This window comes from Rattus norvegicus, chromosome 18, assembly GCF_036323735.1.
Source record: "Rattus norvegicus strain BN/NHsdMcwi chromosome 18, GRCr8, whole genome shotgun sequence".
Taxonomy (NCBI): domain Eukaryota; kingdom Metazoa; phylum Chordata; class Mammalia; order Rodentia; family Muridae; genus Rattus; species Rattus norvegicus.
The window spans coordinates 80,269,073-80,285,158 of NC_086036.1; the positions used below are offsets into that span (position 1 = coordinate 80,269,073).

The following is a 16,086-nucleotide window of genomic DNA, read 5'->3' on the forward strand; positions in this document are numbered from 1 at the left end:
AGGGTCAAGAGTTCAAAGCCGTTGCCATGGTTTGATTATGCATGGTCCATGGCACTATTGGGAGGTGTGGCCTTGTTGGAGTAGGTGTGTCACTGCGGGTATGGCCTTAAGACCCTCATTCTAGCTTGCTGACTGGAAGTCAGTCTTCCACTAGCAGCCTTCAGATGCAGATGTAGAACTCTTAGCTCCTACCGTACCATGCCTGCCTGGATTCTGCCATGTTTCCACCTCGATGATACTGGACTGAACTCTGAACCTGTAACCCAGTCCCAATTAAATGTCGTCCTTTATAAGACTTGCCTTGGTCATGGTGTCTGTTCACGGTAGTAAAACCCTAACTAAGGCAGCCATTCTTGGCTACATACTGAGTTTAAGGTCGAGCTAAGCTAAGGGACCCTGTCTGAACCATACCAAACAAAAACAAAGGCAGTAGAAAGAAAAAATAAAACACTCTTGGGTCAATGATCTTTCCACTGTCCTCATGATCTTTAAAAAGTGCAGAGTAGAAAAATTGAAAAGGAGAAGCCACTGGTTGCTGGAGCTTTATCTGTGAGCACAGCATTCCATTCTTTCCGCTCTCTGCCTACCCAACCTATGACTGTTTGAGACAAGGAACTTACTTGATTCTACATTGTTCCCTGGCTGGGGTTAGCATAGGCTTTACCTACTTGGTGTTTAGTGAGCATTTGTTACTGTTGGTCACCGTGATGGTCGCCAGCAGCATGCCCCATGACGAATGGCCGAGGCCGATGAAGGCCAGAGACTTGCAAAAAGCCAGGACGGCTCTGGATTCTCAGCCCCTGGTGAACATGTCAGTCATAGGGGAAGGGCATAAGACAACCAGCTCCCTCAAGACATGACCTGATGTAACCCCAAGCCAGTGCACTGGATTTAGTCTCCTGCTGAGGTTTCTCTACCACAGCACAGCAAGCAAAATTCCTGTTAGTTTGACTAACATTAGCAATCGACCTTGCATTCCTGTGACGCTATACAAAGCACTCAGAAGTGTATGGAGCACAAACCCAGAAGGTACGTTATTGTACCAAAAGCAGACAGAAGTATAACCTGTGTTTTGTTCCATTTATGAACTTGTCCTTTTCAAAACAAAACGTATTTGTGAAGTTAGGTGGAACTCCATTCCTTGCTTAAAGCCACAAGTCTAACATCCTAGCAAGATGTCACACAGTGCTCATCTCTGAGGGAAAGCTTCAGATGCCTTGCTTGGGATTTAGCAATATGAGACTGTGAATAGTGGTTTATTCCCAGCACCTGGGGGCTATGACAGGAGGATCGTTATGAATTTCAGGCCCTCCTGGGCTAAAGGGTAACACTACGAAAAAGTAAATAAATATTCGATGATGAAAAAAGGGAGGAGGAATTAATCTGGCAAAAAGATCAATTATCCCTGCTCCAAAATATTAAGTTGTATATTATCTGAATTCTTTAAAGGTAAAATGCTTGTATTGTATTCTTGCTGAAGTTGTCAAACATGAGATACTGCCTACGTGTATTAATGTCTTAGAAAAAGTAAAAATACATAGATAACAGGTATGTAGCCAGCTAAATAATGGACAGATGTATAGATAGATATAGATGATAGATAGATGATAGATAGGTAGAAATAGATAGATGATAGATAGGGATAGATAGATAGATGATAGATATAGATAGACAATAGATAGAGATAGATAGATGATAGATAGATAGGTGATAGATAGATGATAGATAGGTGATAGATGATAGATAGATACAGATAGATGATAGATAGATATAGATGATCGAGATAGATAGATGATGCATAGATAGGAAATTAATATGTAGATTGGTTTCACTGTTTATTTTTAATTTGGGGTCATGATGGAGGAAATGCTATAAATAGAGTTGCTGATGAGGACCTTGATAAGGGCCTCTCACAGTTTGGCCATGCAGGCTGCCTCTACTCTGTCTGGTACTAACTAGGCCAGAGGGGTTGACATGTAGGATTTGGGCAATTTATCTGTCCCAAAGGAAAAAAAGTTTGCATAAAGAACACAATGTCAGATTTGGCAAACTGAGGTATTGTGCAACCTGGGAACCTTAAAAAACAAGTCCACCAAGTGTGGCTACACACTTGTGAGGATTCCCCCACGAGGACTGTGGAAGAGGCTCCTACACGCAAGGCCCCTCGCTTTAAGTTTTCCTTGCTTCCTGGGGATTCTACTTAGGCAGTATTGGTGCTGACAAGAGACACCTGGTAGGTCAAGCCTGGGGAAATCCGATCTCTGAGAACACCTCTGCACAGGCTAGTCAGCCTGTAGGAGGTCAGGAGCAGAGGCCTGGTGAACTACAGCCAGCAAACACGTTGGCATCTCTGTGCCAATCCACCTTGGAAAGTGATGCCAAGCAGCACTCAGGTATTTGGCACTATCAGCTCTGGAGTCCTCAGTAAGATAAGAGCTGTTTTCTCTGGCCAGGGCGGGCCATTAATCATCTCTGGTTACTCCAAGCCTGTCCTACTGTATCCTCAAAATATCCCTTCTGTGCTGGCTAGTTTTACGTTCACTTGACACAGCTACGGTGTCTGAGAAGAAGGACACTCAATTAAGAGAATGCCTAAATAAATCGGGCTACAGGCAAGCCTGTAGGGCATCTTCTTAATTGGTGATTAATGTGGGAGGGCCCATTCCATGGTGGATGGGGCCACCTCTGAGCTGATGGTCCAGGTTGCTATAAGAAAGCAGCTAAGCAAGCCACGAAGAGCAAGCCGGTAAGCAGCACCCCTCCATGGCCTCTGCATCAGCTCCTTCCTCCAGGTTCCTGCCCTGTTTGAACTCCTGTCCTGACTTCCTTCAACGATGAACAGTGATGTGGAAGTGTAAGCCAAATAAACCCTTTCCTTCCCCAAGTTGCTTTAGTCCTGGTGTTTCATGACAGCAATAGTAACCCTCAGAAAACTTACTAGGTGAACATTGTAACGGTGCCCATTTGCAACTGGGAAAACCCAAAACTAAACAATTTTAAGTATCTTGCTGAACCACATGCAGCTGATCTGTGGCAGTGCATGACCACAGCTGGTCACTTCCGCCAAGAATCTACATGATCCCTGGGTACTGAGGGCTGGGCTGTCATAGGCTCCACTTATGGCACAGAGACTGCTGGGATAGAGCCTCCCTCACCTATGACATCACTTAACTGTGTTCTGAATGACTTCAATTTATCTGCAGTCAGAAAGTCCTCCTTTGTCTATGAATGGCACCTGTGCTTTAGCTGGCTTCCTGCCCCCGTGTTCTGCAAGCACTAGAGGGAGTCAGGAACGGCTCCTATAACTTCTTCCTGTCTCCACATCCTTATCTTTGTGTATGGCCAGATGTATCGTGATACCCAATAAAAGGTTTGGGGGCCACAGAAATGGACCAGGCAGTAAATGCTTGCCATAGAACCATGGGGACTTGCATTTGACACCTTAGACCCATGTAAAAAAATACTGTGCCAGGGGATATGACATGCACCTTTAATTTAAAAACTCAAGGGGTCCAGGCAGGCTGATCTCTATGAGTCTGAGATCAGTCTGGTCTCCATAGCAAGCTTCAGGCTAGCCAAGGCTGCAGAGTGAGACCCTGTCTCAAAAGATTAAAATCTGGGCACAGCAACATGCAGGTGCAGATTCAGCTCTGGGGATGCAGAGACAAAAGTTCTCTTATAGCCCAACGGTTTAGCCTACTTGGTAAGATCTGCATTCCAGTGCCTCAAAAATAAAAGTGGACAACACCTGGGAAATGAGGGATGACACCCAAGATTGACCTCTGGCCTCCACATGCATGCCCACACATATGCACACACACACACGTTCACACATGTGTATACCAGTGCATATGTACTTGCATACCAAAAACCCAACTTTTTAAAATAAGTAAATACGTAGAAAATAAGTAAAAGCAGAATTATCATTTGTGAAAAGAAATAACAGACAGCATTGGCTTCACACCAAGCCTAGGGAGCACAAGGGAGGGAAGAAATACAGTTTTTCTGTTACTATAAACCTTTTCAGAGATGATTCAGACACCGAGGCAAACAAACAGAAGGGCAGAATGAGTCACTACCTAGAAGAGCAACCAGGTCAGCCATTGGTTCGTTGAGGATGCCACCAAAGGTTCCGGAATGGAAATCTTGATCTCTACACTTTACCTGTAAAGCAGATCAAAAGAGAACAAACTTACCCGGGCCGTGGTTCCTTTGCACACGGTACACCTAGTAGTATCCTTCAGGACTCAGGTGGGTGGCCGCCAGGCCTGACCTCACATCTTATGTTTCCCAGTCACATGACTTGGGACCCTTCATTACCCAACTATCCCACCAGCACAGTTCTATCTGAGATAGCCAGGTCATCCTTGGCGGAAATACTGCCACTCGCTTCACTGGCTTGCTCTTGGCTTTGTCTCTTGCTCTTTAGGTCACCTCTTAGGAGAACGCTTCCTCCCTTGATTTCTGGGAGTTCTTTCTCTTTCCAATTATACTCAATTCTTTGATGCCTCTTTTAATCTCTCTCTCTGTCTCTTTCTCTCTGTTCTCTCTGTGTCTCTGTCTCTGTCTGTCTCTGTCTCTGTCTCTGTCTCTCCACTCCCATCCATGTGAGGTGTGTGTGTGTGTGTGTGTGTGTGTGTGTGTGTGTGCACTTGTGTGCAAGCACTGTGTGCAGAGAACTGTGCCAGAGAGGAAAGTCAGATGTCTTCCTTTCATGCTCTCCACTTTATTTCCTTGAGGCAGGATCTCTCACTGAACCTGAAGTTCACCAATTTGCATATGGCAGCTGGCCCATCCCCCAGTGCTAGGGTTATAGACCCCCGTGGTCATTTCTAGCTTTACAGGGGTCCCTGGTCCCTTTGCTTCTGCCATCCCTGCCCATCAGGCTTTCCCTACTCTCATGCACCCTTTGTGGAAGACAGGTCTCCACAAGTGGCTGCTGGGATTTGAACTGAGGACCTCTGGAAGAGCAGTCAGTGCCCTTAACCACTGAGCAATCTCTCCAGCCTGGGATACATTTTCACTACTCTCTATATCACAGCTAACAGCCTGCATCAAACTACCCCTCATGGAGCTCTCTGCCTTGGACGCAGAGCACAGGTACCAGAGCACAGGTATCCATCAACACGGTGCCCACCCTCGATGCTGCCTGACGAGGTGTGCCCCAGTTGGGTCTCTTACTCACAGCTATGCCCGTGGCCATCATTTTGCTCTGTGTAAATTTTCTTCCTTCCCAGCAGGGGGAAAAGAGGCCAACAGCAAAACAAGATGCTCCACCATCTTCATTCTCTGTCTACCAGACACTTTCTCAAGAGAGGCTAATTCCTTCCCTTGGCACAAGATTTCATCCCTTACCACCTCCTCAGTGCCTCTGTTCTTCCTTCCCCTGCCTCGGGAAACTTCTCTGGCGTCTACCCTGTGCTCCTTCCAGCCGTGACCCCATTGCTTCTTCTCACAGCCAGCTTTGTTGACAAAGACTTCTACCAGGCATCGCAACTTCTGCTTCCTATTTCCCAGAATTCCCACATCCTCCCTCTCAGTACTTTTGTCTCCTCACAGTGAATTCCCTGTAAGCTGGGGCTGACTTAGTCATATACCGCTGGGATTCACGTCAGCACATTTAACAAAGAGAACATGTTTTCATTTCCTCTTTCCCTTTTTTCCCTCCTCTCCTCTTCTCCCCATTCCTCTCTCTTCTCCCTCCCTCTTTCACTCTGTCACTGAAGTCCCTGGATGGAACCAGAGGCCCCATGCGCACAGACAACCAAGCGCTTCTCCATGACCTATCTCCCCAGCATTGCCTTTTCAATTGTAGAAATGCATGTTGTCATTTCAAAAAAAATCATAAAGAAGCAAGATATTTGTATCTGGTTCAAACCGTTTTTGTTTTGTTTTGTTTTTTTCTTTTTCAATACAGGGTCTCACTATGTCTCCCTAGGTGTACTGGAACTCCCTATGTAGAAGAGGCTGGCCTTGAACCCATAGAGATCTGCCTGCCTCTCCTCTCCTCCTGAGTGCTGGGGTAAAGGCATGTGTTACCACGCCTGGCCAGTTAATAAGTCTCATAAGTCATTTAACTCTCACAAGTGCCTGCCATTGGATATTTCATTATGTCCACCGGAGAAGACTTTTATGTGAGAAAGCTAAAGTGGCTAACTAAAGATCCCCCCGGGAGGAACCTTGTTTTATAAACTGCCTGCGCTATCACAGGTCGCCTGTATTACCAAGCACAATTTAAAAGGAGGAATAATCTTGGGGCGGGGTAAGAGGATTGTGCTAACATTTGAGATAGGAAACTAAAGCTCGAATGTAAAGACATCTACACAAGGCTCCAGTGTGTCACAGAATGATGCCTTCGATGACGTCAGCCTTCTGTTACCTCTTGACCATAGCACTATGGTCCCCTGCCTCCAAGGCCTGCAGGCACACAACAGGGAATGGTACAAAATGCTAGCCTAGCTTCTGACTAGGCAGCCATCTTGGTAGGTATTACTCCTGCCTTCAGATCCCATACCCACAGTTCTGAGAGAAACCCCTAGGACTCTAGAGCAAATGCACTTAGCAAACTCACTCTAAGATTTCAGGAGTTTGTGAACCACACCCTCAAGCCCCAGGACTTCTGTGACTGCCCAGGCCATGAGCCCTAAGTGAGAACTCCTGACTTTTTTTTCAAGGTCCTCCATAACTCCCCAATCCCGTCCATCGCTCTAGTACCTCCACCGTGAAGTAGCAGTTCCCCCGGGTTCCACAAGTGAGTGCAGGCTTCTTCTGGCTGAGCCACAGGTTGTCTGAAATCACAATGTAGTCCACACCAGAGAAGAAGTTGTCTTTTTCTCTTTTGACGAGTTCCTCCAGGGCGACAGAACCAGCTTCCTCCATCCCTTCCAGGATGAACTTGACGTTCACGGGAAGATCCTGGATTAACAGCGGGACAAAGACACTGTACAATGTGCTCAAGCAAGGTTTTATGTATACGCTTGCATTTCATACAGATACATGAAATAATCACCTCTATTCGATATGCGGATTGTTTGCCCTCCCAGAAGCTCTGTCTACAGCAGCAGGGGAGAAGCAAAGTAAGGCCAGTAGGCAGATTCCATGTGCTGCTTTGATTTAATGCTAGCACGGAATCTAGAGCTGAGACCCTAAAGACAGCAGCTCCTATTCTGCAAAGCTTGATTGTGATTCAAGAAGTTGGGGTGACAGGATGGGACAGGAAGGAACAGGACCGAAGCATCCCTTCCCATAAAAGAAAAGAAGTGTGTGCGTATGTATGTGAGTCCAGTGTGTGTGTGCGCGCGCGCGCGCGTGTGTGTGTGTGTGTCCTGTGTGTGTGTGTGTCCTGTGTATGTGTGTGTACAAGTGTGTGCACATATGGGTACATGCATGTGGAGAGAGGTCTATGTCTAGTGTGCTCTTCAGTTATTGACCACCTTAATTTCTAAGACAACTTCCACACTGAATCTGGAGCTCACCATTTTGGCTATACTGGCTGACCAGAGAGTTGGGAGATCTTCCTGGTCCCCAAGCACTAGGGCTACATGTACAAACACCTAGCCTTTTATGTGGATCCTTTGGATTTGAAAGTGAGACTTCATGCTTGCATGACAAGTACTTTACCGACTGCATGATCTCCCCAGTTCACCTACAGAGTGTTTTTGAAGGAAGTTTCGATTACAAATTGCTCTTTGGTTCCCGTAATTCTGAGCATGGTAGAGGAGAATTCTTTCCTTTGAAAGATGGTTAGGCCTCAGGATAAGTTTCCTTTCAGGAATGCTATTTTTCAAATGTGTTCAATCTGCTTTGGAGTTACTCAAAGTCTTTGATCTTTCAGCAAAATGGATCTTAGGGTTTTTATAACCCTGGGCACGGGGTGTCACCTTTAAAGTTTTGATAGCTTTCGTCTGACTGATTTGTGTCTCTTCGAAAGCCAACTCTCACAACTGCACACTGAGACATGGTGCTAGGGAATGTGTCATGCTCCCCGTGTGTGTGTGTGTGTGTGTGTGTGTGTGTGTGTGTACACTATATGCATGCATGCACATGCGTGTGCAGATTCACTCAACCATGCCTGCTTATGTGGAGAACAGAGGTCCACATTGAATCTTCCCATTTCTCTCTCTTATTTGTTTTTGAAAGAGTCCCTCACTGAGCCATTTACCAAGTCTGGCTTCCTCAGCAAGCTCCCAGGATCTCCCTGTCTCCAAGACCTTGGTACTGGAATTATAGAACTATGTCACCCCACCCAGCATTTTCAGTGGGTGCGAGGGATCTGAACTGAAGTCCTGGATTGAAGTAGCCATGGAACAATCTCCCCAGCACTGTATTCTGCTTTTTCGTGTGTGTGTGTGGGGGGGGGAGGGGGGTTAGTATGGTTGAGGGTGGAGCACATATCACAGTCCACATGTAAAGGATGTGGTTTTCTCCTCCCACCTTGTAGGTCCTAGGGACCAAAATCAGGCATCGGCAGTGAGTGTCTTTACATGTGCTGAGCTCCATGTTCTGTTTTTGATGTGGCTGACGTTTCGGGATGATTGCTCCCTGGCTGGGATGGTCTGAGTAAGTTTCCTGAGTTTCCCTAGCTTTTACTTTTCTCTCTAAAATGGTTGTGGTGTAATGGGCACTCAAGGTTACTGTGGGAAGTGAGTGAGCTCTGTACTCTGAGACCAGGGTAAGAACTCCAAGGTGTTTTGACTGTAGTTTCCACACAGGCACAGCCACCGTCCTCTCTCAAGCGCAGTTGGCCCCCTACCTGCTGCAGAGCTCTGAAGGTGCTCACGGCATTAATCCAAGCCAAGACAGGGCCTTTGTTGTCTGTCGCTCCCCGTCCATACAGTTTCCCTTTTGAAATAGAAGAAGAAAAATTTCAAAATGGTGCAGGGATGTCAGCCAAGTTATGTAATCGATAGGAACTCAAATTCTGAGACGAAAGACAATCCTGACCTGCGTTAGAAATTCCTACAAAGTTAAGCGACTGAACTTTGTGACTGCTGTTAGATAAAATATTGTAGGCCAAAGCCAAACATTTTGGGATATTCTTAGTCCTCTTGGGACCATTTGTTTCCCATCCCTGTATCTGATCTGAACATCCTTACGAACCCCAAAGCTTGGAGAACGTACGTTGAGTAGAACCCTAAGTTCCACCAATCCAAAAGGAAAGCCTGTCGTCAGAAAGCATCTGAAACCTATGCAGACTTTTTCTTGACTTATGTGATCCACCTAGGTGTGGTCTCTGGCAATGTGTCTGTCAGAAGTGATGACTTTCGGGTTGGGAATTTAGCTCAGTGGTAGAGCGCTTGCCTAGCAAGCGGAAGGCCCTGGGTTCGGTACCCAGCTCCGAAAAAAAGAAAAAAGAAAAAAAAAAAAAAAGAAAAGAAGTGATGACTTTCTTGGTTCCCAGACAACCACGTCAACAGTAGAGCATTTTTATTTTATTTTATTTTATTTTATTTTATTTTATTTTATTTTATTTTATTTTATTTTATTTTATTTTATTTTATATGTGTGTAGATATTGCTTTTGCCAGCTTGAGACACTGTCTAAAAAAACAGCAAAACAAAAGAAATGCAAGGCATGAATTCTTATATACAAATGGGATGCTCAACGTCAGCCATGTAACTCAAGCCTGGTTAAGCACACACCTAGCCTTAGAAGAACTCAGCTGTTTTGTCCAAGTTCCTTGATATCCCAGAGAGTTTGCAGCTGAACAGTGCCCAGCATAGTCTCTCGTGCTGAGATCTGTCTGCCAGAAGAATAATCAAATAGAGATGTCTCAATCTCTGTTGACTTTTCTTCTCCCTTTCTTTACAAAATACAAATTAGCTATGCCTAAAAAATGTGATCTAGACAACTGTCTAGACAACTGTCTTCAGACACACCAGAAAAGGGCATCAGATCTCATTACAGATTGTTGTGAGCCACCATGTGTTTGCTGGGATTTGAACTCAGGACCTTGGAAGAGCAGTCAGTGCTCCTAAGCACTGAGCCGTCTCTCCAGTCCTGGCCTTTTTTTTTATTTTCACTTTTTATTTTGAGATATGGTCTTCATCAGTTTGCCCACGCTGGTCACAAATCCACTTTGAAGCACAGGTTTGGCTTGAAGCTATGATTCTTTCCCCAGCCTCCTGAGTATCTGGGTGTAGTCCTGAACCCACTAGACCTAGTTCTGTTCACGTTTAATCACCGCTAAAGACCAGGACAGCCTTTGGCTCTGTTTCAAACCTTGACTACAGGCAGGTTCCTCCTAGGTACCAGAGGACACTCACCATCCACCTCTGTCAGTGTGTAGGGGTCCGTGAGCCACCCATCCTCCTTCTGAGCTGGCTGCACATCCAGGTGCCCATAGAAACATACGGAGGGCTTCTTGGGATCATTTCCAAGTTCAGCCAATATGATAGGAGGCGTGGGAAGACTCTGACCGTCAGGCATCTGTGGGACAGTGGATCACAACATTAAAATGAACAAACAAAACTCAAAGAGAACCTATTCTCTCTTCTTCTAGAACATTCAACACAGAGTCCTGTCTACTCTATCCTTGAGTCCCTGTAAAGCGTCCATCATTTTTTCTGAGCATCCCTTTCCCCATCTCTGAGGTGCAGGCAATGGTTGGCTATGCGATGCATGCCTTTATTCCTAGGTCTAAAGAGCCAAAGCAGGCAGATCTCTATGCCTTTGCACCAGCCTGGTGCAAAGTGAGTGAGTTCTAAGCCAGCCAAGCCTACATGATGAGAGTCTGTCCCAAACAAACAAACAAACCCACAAAGCAAAAATGTATACCATGATATCTTTCCAATAGCTGGCATTACTGGAATATAAATTATTATATTCCAATATAAAACTTGGAATTGTGATAATCAGTAATTATTAGATATACAATGCCAAATTGTATATAGTTGTTTGGAAATATTCTTCCAAGAACTCAGATCTCAAAAGGCTTACAGCAGCAGATTTCCCAAATCCTGGAAATCCAATCTTGGGTGATTCTGACCTTAAGATTCTCAGTGCTTAAGGAGGAGGCATTGGAAGCCTTAATACAGATATACTGTGGTAGAATGGCAGGCAGTTCAGCAATGGTTCTGTGCTGACTGTTTTTATATCAACTTGGCACATGCTAGAGCTATCTGAAAGGAGGGAATCTGAATTGAGAAGATGCCTCTGTAAGATCCAGGCATAGGTCATTTTCTTAGTGATTGCTTGGGAAGGACCCACCCCCACCCCACTGTGGGTGAGGTCTGGTTGTCCTGGGTACCCTAAGAAAGCAGCTGAGAAAGCCCCGAAAGTGAGCAGCATCCCCCCATGGCTTCTGCATCAGCTCCTGCCTCCAGGATTCAGTCCTGTTTGAGTTCCTGTCCTGACTTCCTTCAGGAATGAACGGTGATGTGGAGGTGTAAGCCAAACGAGCCCCTTTCTTTCTGAGCTGCTTTCTGGTCATGGTGTTTCTTTGCAGCAATAGCGGCCCTAACTAGGAAGGTTCCAGGGAAAGAGCGCACTCTTCATATGGTGTTTCAGGGTTCCGCCCATGCATGCAGGAAAGGGCAAGGGGGGCAGGAAGTGCTTGGAGAACTAGAAGGGCAGGTCTTCCAATAACAAAGTGACCCACACCCATGGCCTTCACGTTCTTCTTTGCCTGCCCCCAGTCCCGCTATGACCAGAAGTCCGCAGCCCAGTCTGATTTTAGACTAGGTACAATGTCTCATTCTTATGGGAAACCTGGAAGCTGTGGGGATTGCAGGCTGTGGTAAGTGCTTCTCTTGACACCACCTAAGGAAGATGGCCATGGATGTGGAAGGAGACCCCCGAATACCTGCTGAGAACCCAGGTCTACAGAATCCACCCTAGCTCCCAGGTTCCGGAGTTTGTCTGCGGCTAAGGCCATCATCCGGAAGAGCTCCTGTCTGAGACGAGGCATGGGCTGCACAGAATCACTCTCAATGGCCACCCATTCCTTCAGGGTCTGTGAGGAAACACAATGAAGGGTTATCAGATGGGGACAAGAGCCTTTGTCCAGTTGGGTAGGGGCTGATGGGAGACAAGCTAGCTCCCTGAATGCTCTTCAGTTCGTGGAATCCTGCAAGTTAGTTTACAGTCTCGGGGACGCTCGACAGCAAGTGTCGGAGTGAGGCGACATTTCACCTGTGAAGATTTACAAGCACTAAGTCCTTAATTCCATCCCTCAGAGCTGGCTTTTGCTGTTAGGAGTGGTGCATGCTTGTAATCCTAGAACAGGTATGGCAAAGACAAGTGGAGACCAGAGGCTCAATGGCTATCCAACTGAGGCTGTTTGATAGTAAGGCCCTGGTTTCAAAACAAACATAAACAACAACAAAACAAAAAAAATAACACAGCACCTGATGAAATCAAGCAATATTGACCATTGAATTCCAGAAATCCAGGCTGTCTTTCGGTCAGGGGACCATTGTAGAGGAGGAAGGATTATATGGAAACCATGCTTAAGAACATTGACCTGGGGAGCCAACTTGGTGTCTTTGCTTGAAGCACAAAGGCTTCGTCTCTGTTTGCATGACAATATTCTTAATATTGGCTGATGGGTGCAACCACTGGATTAACATGGTACTAGGGGTGTAGAAGATGAAGTCTAGTGAGACCCAAAGGAGGCCCTAGATGCATGAAACTGGTGTGGGAAGTCAAGCACAATGGCACACACCTACAGTCCTAGGCAGAGGCAGGAGGATGAGGAATCCAAGTTCATCCTCTACCTGGTGTTGAGCTCAGGATAGCCTGGGCTACATGTGACCATGAATTTAAAACAAAACAAAACAAAAAAAAAAAAAAAAAAACCTACGTCAGTGTGGGAAAGCTGTGATCATGGGCCCAGATGCCAACAGAAGGGACAAGAGCCTGTGGATCAGGAGACGAAGTTGTCCAGTGAGACACAGGACCTGCACAGACCACTCCTCTCCTACTGCTCCCCTCCTCCTTTTGCTCCCAAAGCCTCTTTCTAGTCTTCTCCTCTCCCACGTGTCCACCCCACATCCTGGTAACCAGGCTGGTGTTAGGAATGAAGCAAAGACTATCGATGTTGGCACTGACGTGTAAAAGATTCTCCTGTTCCATTTAGATATCTTCGGCAACTAAGGAATATTGTCAGTAGGCTAAGACGGACTAGAATAATCATGATCTCGCAGAGGTGCTATGAATACCAGCTAAGGACAGAGAATGTCTTTCTAGAGCCCAGGACTGAGGGATCTCTCCCACAAAACTAATGAGCCCTGATATTTTATCCTAGAAAGAAGTTATCACTATTTTGAATGGAATCATATCTCCGGGCACAAAATTCCACATCTCCCAGTAAATTGCTGCCACCAGATTCTGAAGGGAACAAGCAGAGCATCACGTGTGGCTTCTCCTACCTGCACAAACTCATCCTGGTGGAGGTCTATGTACTGGAAGAGCTTCTCCAGCGTCCCAGAGTGTGGAGGAGATAACATTCCGCGCTCCAGCTGCAGCAGCAGTGCCCAGGAGAGACGAAGCTTATGATTGGCCCACAGCAGCAGTGACTAAGAGATGAAGCCTATGATTGGCCCGCAGCAGCAGTGCAGCGGGAGATGAAGCCTGTGGGTTGGCAACAATTAAAATAAAGCCAGCATTGGGCTTCTGACCTTTCAAATGCTTTCATACAATTGCTACCCAAAGCTGCTGCTCCACGTGATTTGGACTAATGTAACCAGAGACGCTCGAACCAGAAGTGTGTCTCCTCACATCTTTCCCCACATGCTTCCTTTTTAAAACTAATGGATTTTTTTGAAACTTCTGAAGATTAAAATTTAATTTAATAGAAATGTTTATGGATGTGGGTGTTTTTTCTACATGTCTGGCTGTGCACCATGAGCATGCCTGGTGCCCATGGAGGAGAAGTTTAGAGACTATGGAACTAGAGTTACAAATAGTTATGAGCTGCCATGTGGATGCTGGGAATCGAACCTGGGTCCGTTGGAAGAGCAATCAGTACTCCTAACCACTGAACCATTGCTCCATCACCACCATCACTGCCCCCCTCTTTTGAGGACTCCGTATATGAATGCTTCATCTACATCACTCTCTCCCTCTCTGCTTGCCCTCCATATCCCTCTACTCTTCTAGAAAATTTATGTCTTCTTTGCTCTCTCTCTCTCTCTCTCTCCCTTCCTTTCTTTCTTTCCTTCCTTCTTTCTTTCTTTCCTTCTTTCTTTCTTTCTTTCCTTCTTTCTTTCTTTCTGCTCTGTGATTGTTGTTTGTTTGAGACAGATTTCTCTGTGTAGCTCTGGCTATCTTGGAACTCACTCTATAGAACAGGTTGTCCTGGAACTCAGAGATTCACCTGCCTTTGCCTCTGCCTCTCATGTTCCCAAATGCTGAGATTAAAGGCATGAGCCACTACTGACTAACAAAACATATGCTTCTGCTTGCTTTTATTGATTGATTGATTGATTGATTGATTGGCCAGGGTTTCTCTGTACAGTCCTGCTTGTCCTGAATCTCATTTTGTATACCAGACGGTTCTTGAACTCAGAGATATACCCGTCTCACCCTCCCTTCTTCTTATATGTCTTAGGGACTTTTATATTGCTGAGACAAAATGCAATGCGTAAGGCAATTTATAAAAGAAAGCATTTAATTTGGGGGCTCACAGTTCTAGAGGCATTAGAGCCTATGACATCATGGCAGGAAGCATGCCAATAGGCAGGCAAGCATGGCACTGAACAGTGAACGAGAGCTTATATCTGATCCACAAGCAGGAGGGAGGGAGGGAGGGAGGGAGGGAGGGAGGGAGGGAGGGAGAGAGAGAGAGAGAGAGAGAGAGAGAGAGAGAGAGAGAGCCAGCCCTAGCTGAGAGTGGCATGGGCCTTTTAAACTGCAAAGCTCACCCCCATGACACACCTCCCCCAACAGGCCATGCATCCTAATCCTTCCCAAACAGTTCCACCAAACCAGCATTTCTCAACCCATGGGTCGCAACCCCTTTATGAGTTGAATAACCCTTTTACATTGGTCACCTAAGACTATGAGAAAACACAGATATACATTATAATTTATAACAGTAGCAAAATTACAGTTTGAAGTAGCAACAAAAATATGTTTATGATTCGGGGTCATCACAACATGAGAAACTGCATTAAAGGGAGTCAGCATTAGGGAAGTTGAGGACCACTGCAACAACTGTTTCCAAAGACATGATCATACAGAAGCCATTCTCATTCAAACACATGTAACCCACTGAGTTTGTTTACTATTGCTAATATGTACCCACATCTAGGGCTGACCACATGCGATTGAACAACACACCTAGGAGCTTGTTCTTGGAGAAAACTGATTCTTACTCTTAGCAACCACTTGTGCCAGGGTCCAACCTCGACATGAGTCAGGGGTCATCAAGGGCTAGGGATACCTGGTAGGTGAATAAGGAAACACCTCGGTTGAGGAAACTGACAGATTTGGTCATTTCCATGAGAACATTCTGAACTCAGGAGTCAGAATGCCCATATAGACTTGACTCAGCCCCAGTCTTTTATTGAAATCATACGAGGAAGTTGGGTTACAAAGTTCATAGTGGGTGGGTAAATGCTTCTCTGTTTTTCTGTGCCAACATTTTCTTGTGATACAGAGTAGTACAGATTTAGAACAGAAGAAAAAAGGGGGACTATATAATCTCAAACACAGAAGTTTTGAAGCAAGCACTTTTTTTTTTAAATTTCCTGACCACTAGTCTCTGGTGAGGTTGGGGGCTGCAGTATTGCAGTCACAAAGTGAATATCTTTTAGACAGGTGAGACAGTATGGTTTAATAAAAGGGCAAACATGAGGTCACACTGCTGACCCTGCAGTCTTTGGATCTCCAATCCCGGTCAAACATCCAGGACTCCATCTGTCTGTCTACAAGAACATCCTCACTAAATCTGTTTGGAGAATTCCTAAGGGGGTGCCACCATCATCCCTGAACCCAAGGAACTCATTGCTCACTTTCTGGGAAATATGTCTGTATTATTCCAGCTTCAGTTTTATAACAACAATATCCTGTTTTACTATACAACATTGAGACTGCAACTGGGCCAACAGCTGCAGATTTATCCATCTCTACCCACAGCTCCAG

The 16,086-nt window shown here is 45.6% G+C and overlaps 1 protein-coding gene across 4 annotated transcripts in view; it reads right to left on the reverse strand.

Moving 5' to 3' along the window:
* The window catches only part of Cndp1 (carnosine dipeptidase 1), a 51,347-nt gene that overhangs the window by 14,574 nt on the left and 20,687 nt on the right, over positions 1–16,086 (reverse strand). For 3 of the 4 annotated variants that reach the window (XM_063277291.1, XM_039096770.2, XM_008772135.4), the window contains exons 2-7: positions 13,371–13,572; positions 11,804–11,953; positions 10,266–10,428; positions 8,753–8,841; positions 6,715–6,915; positions 4,080–4,164 (exon numbers count right to left, since the gene is read on the reverse strand). In XM_063277291.1, coding sequence (XP_063133361.1) covers positions 4,080–4,164; positions 6,715–6,915; positions 8,753–8,841; positions 10,266–10,428; positions 11,804–11,953; positions 13,371–13,448 — 766 coding nt within the window. In that variant the 5' untranslated portion in view covers positions 13,449–13,572. Of the gene's footprint in view, positions 1–4,079; positions 4,165–6,714; positions 6,916–8,752; positions 8,842–10,265; positions 10,429–11,803; positions 11,954–13,370; positions 13,573–16,086 lie in introns of those variants that run through there. The other variant, NM_001007687.2, reaches the window with a different exon arrangement.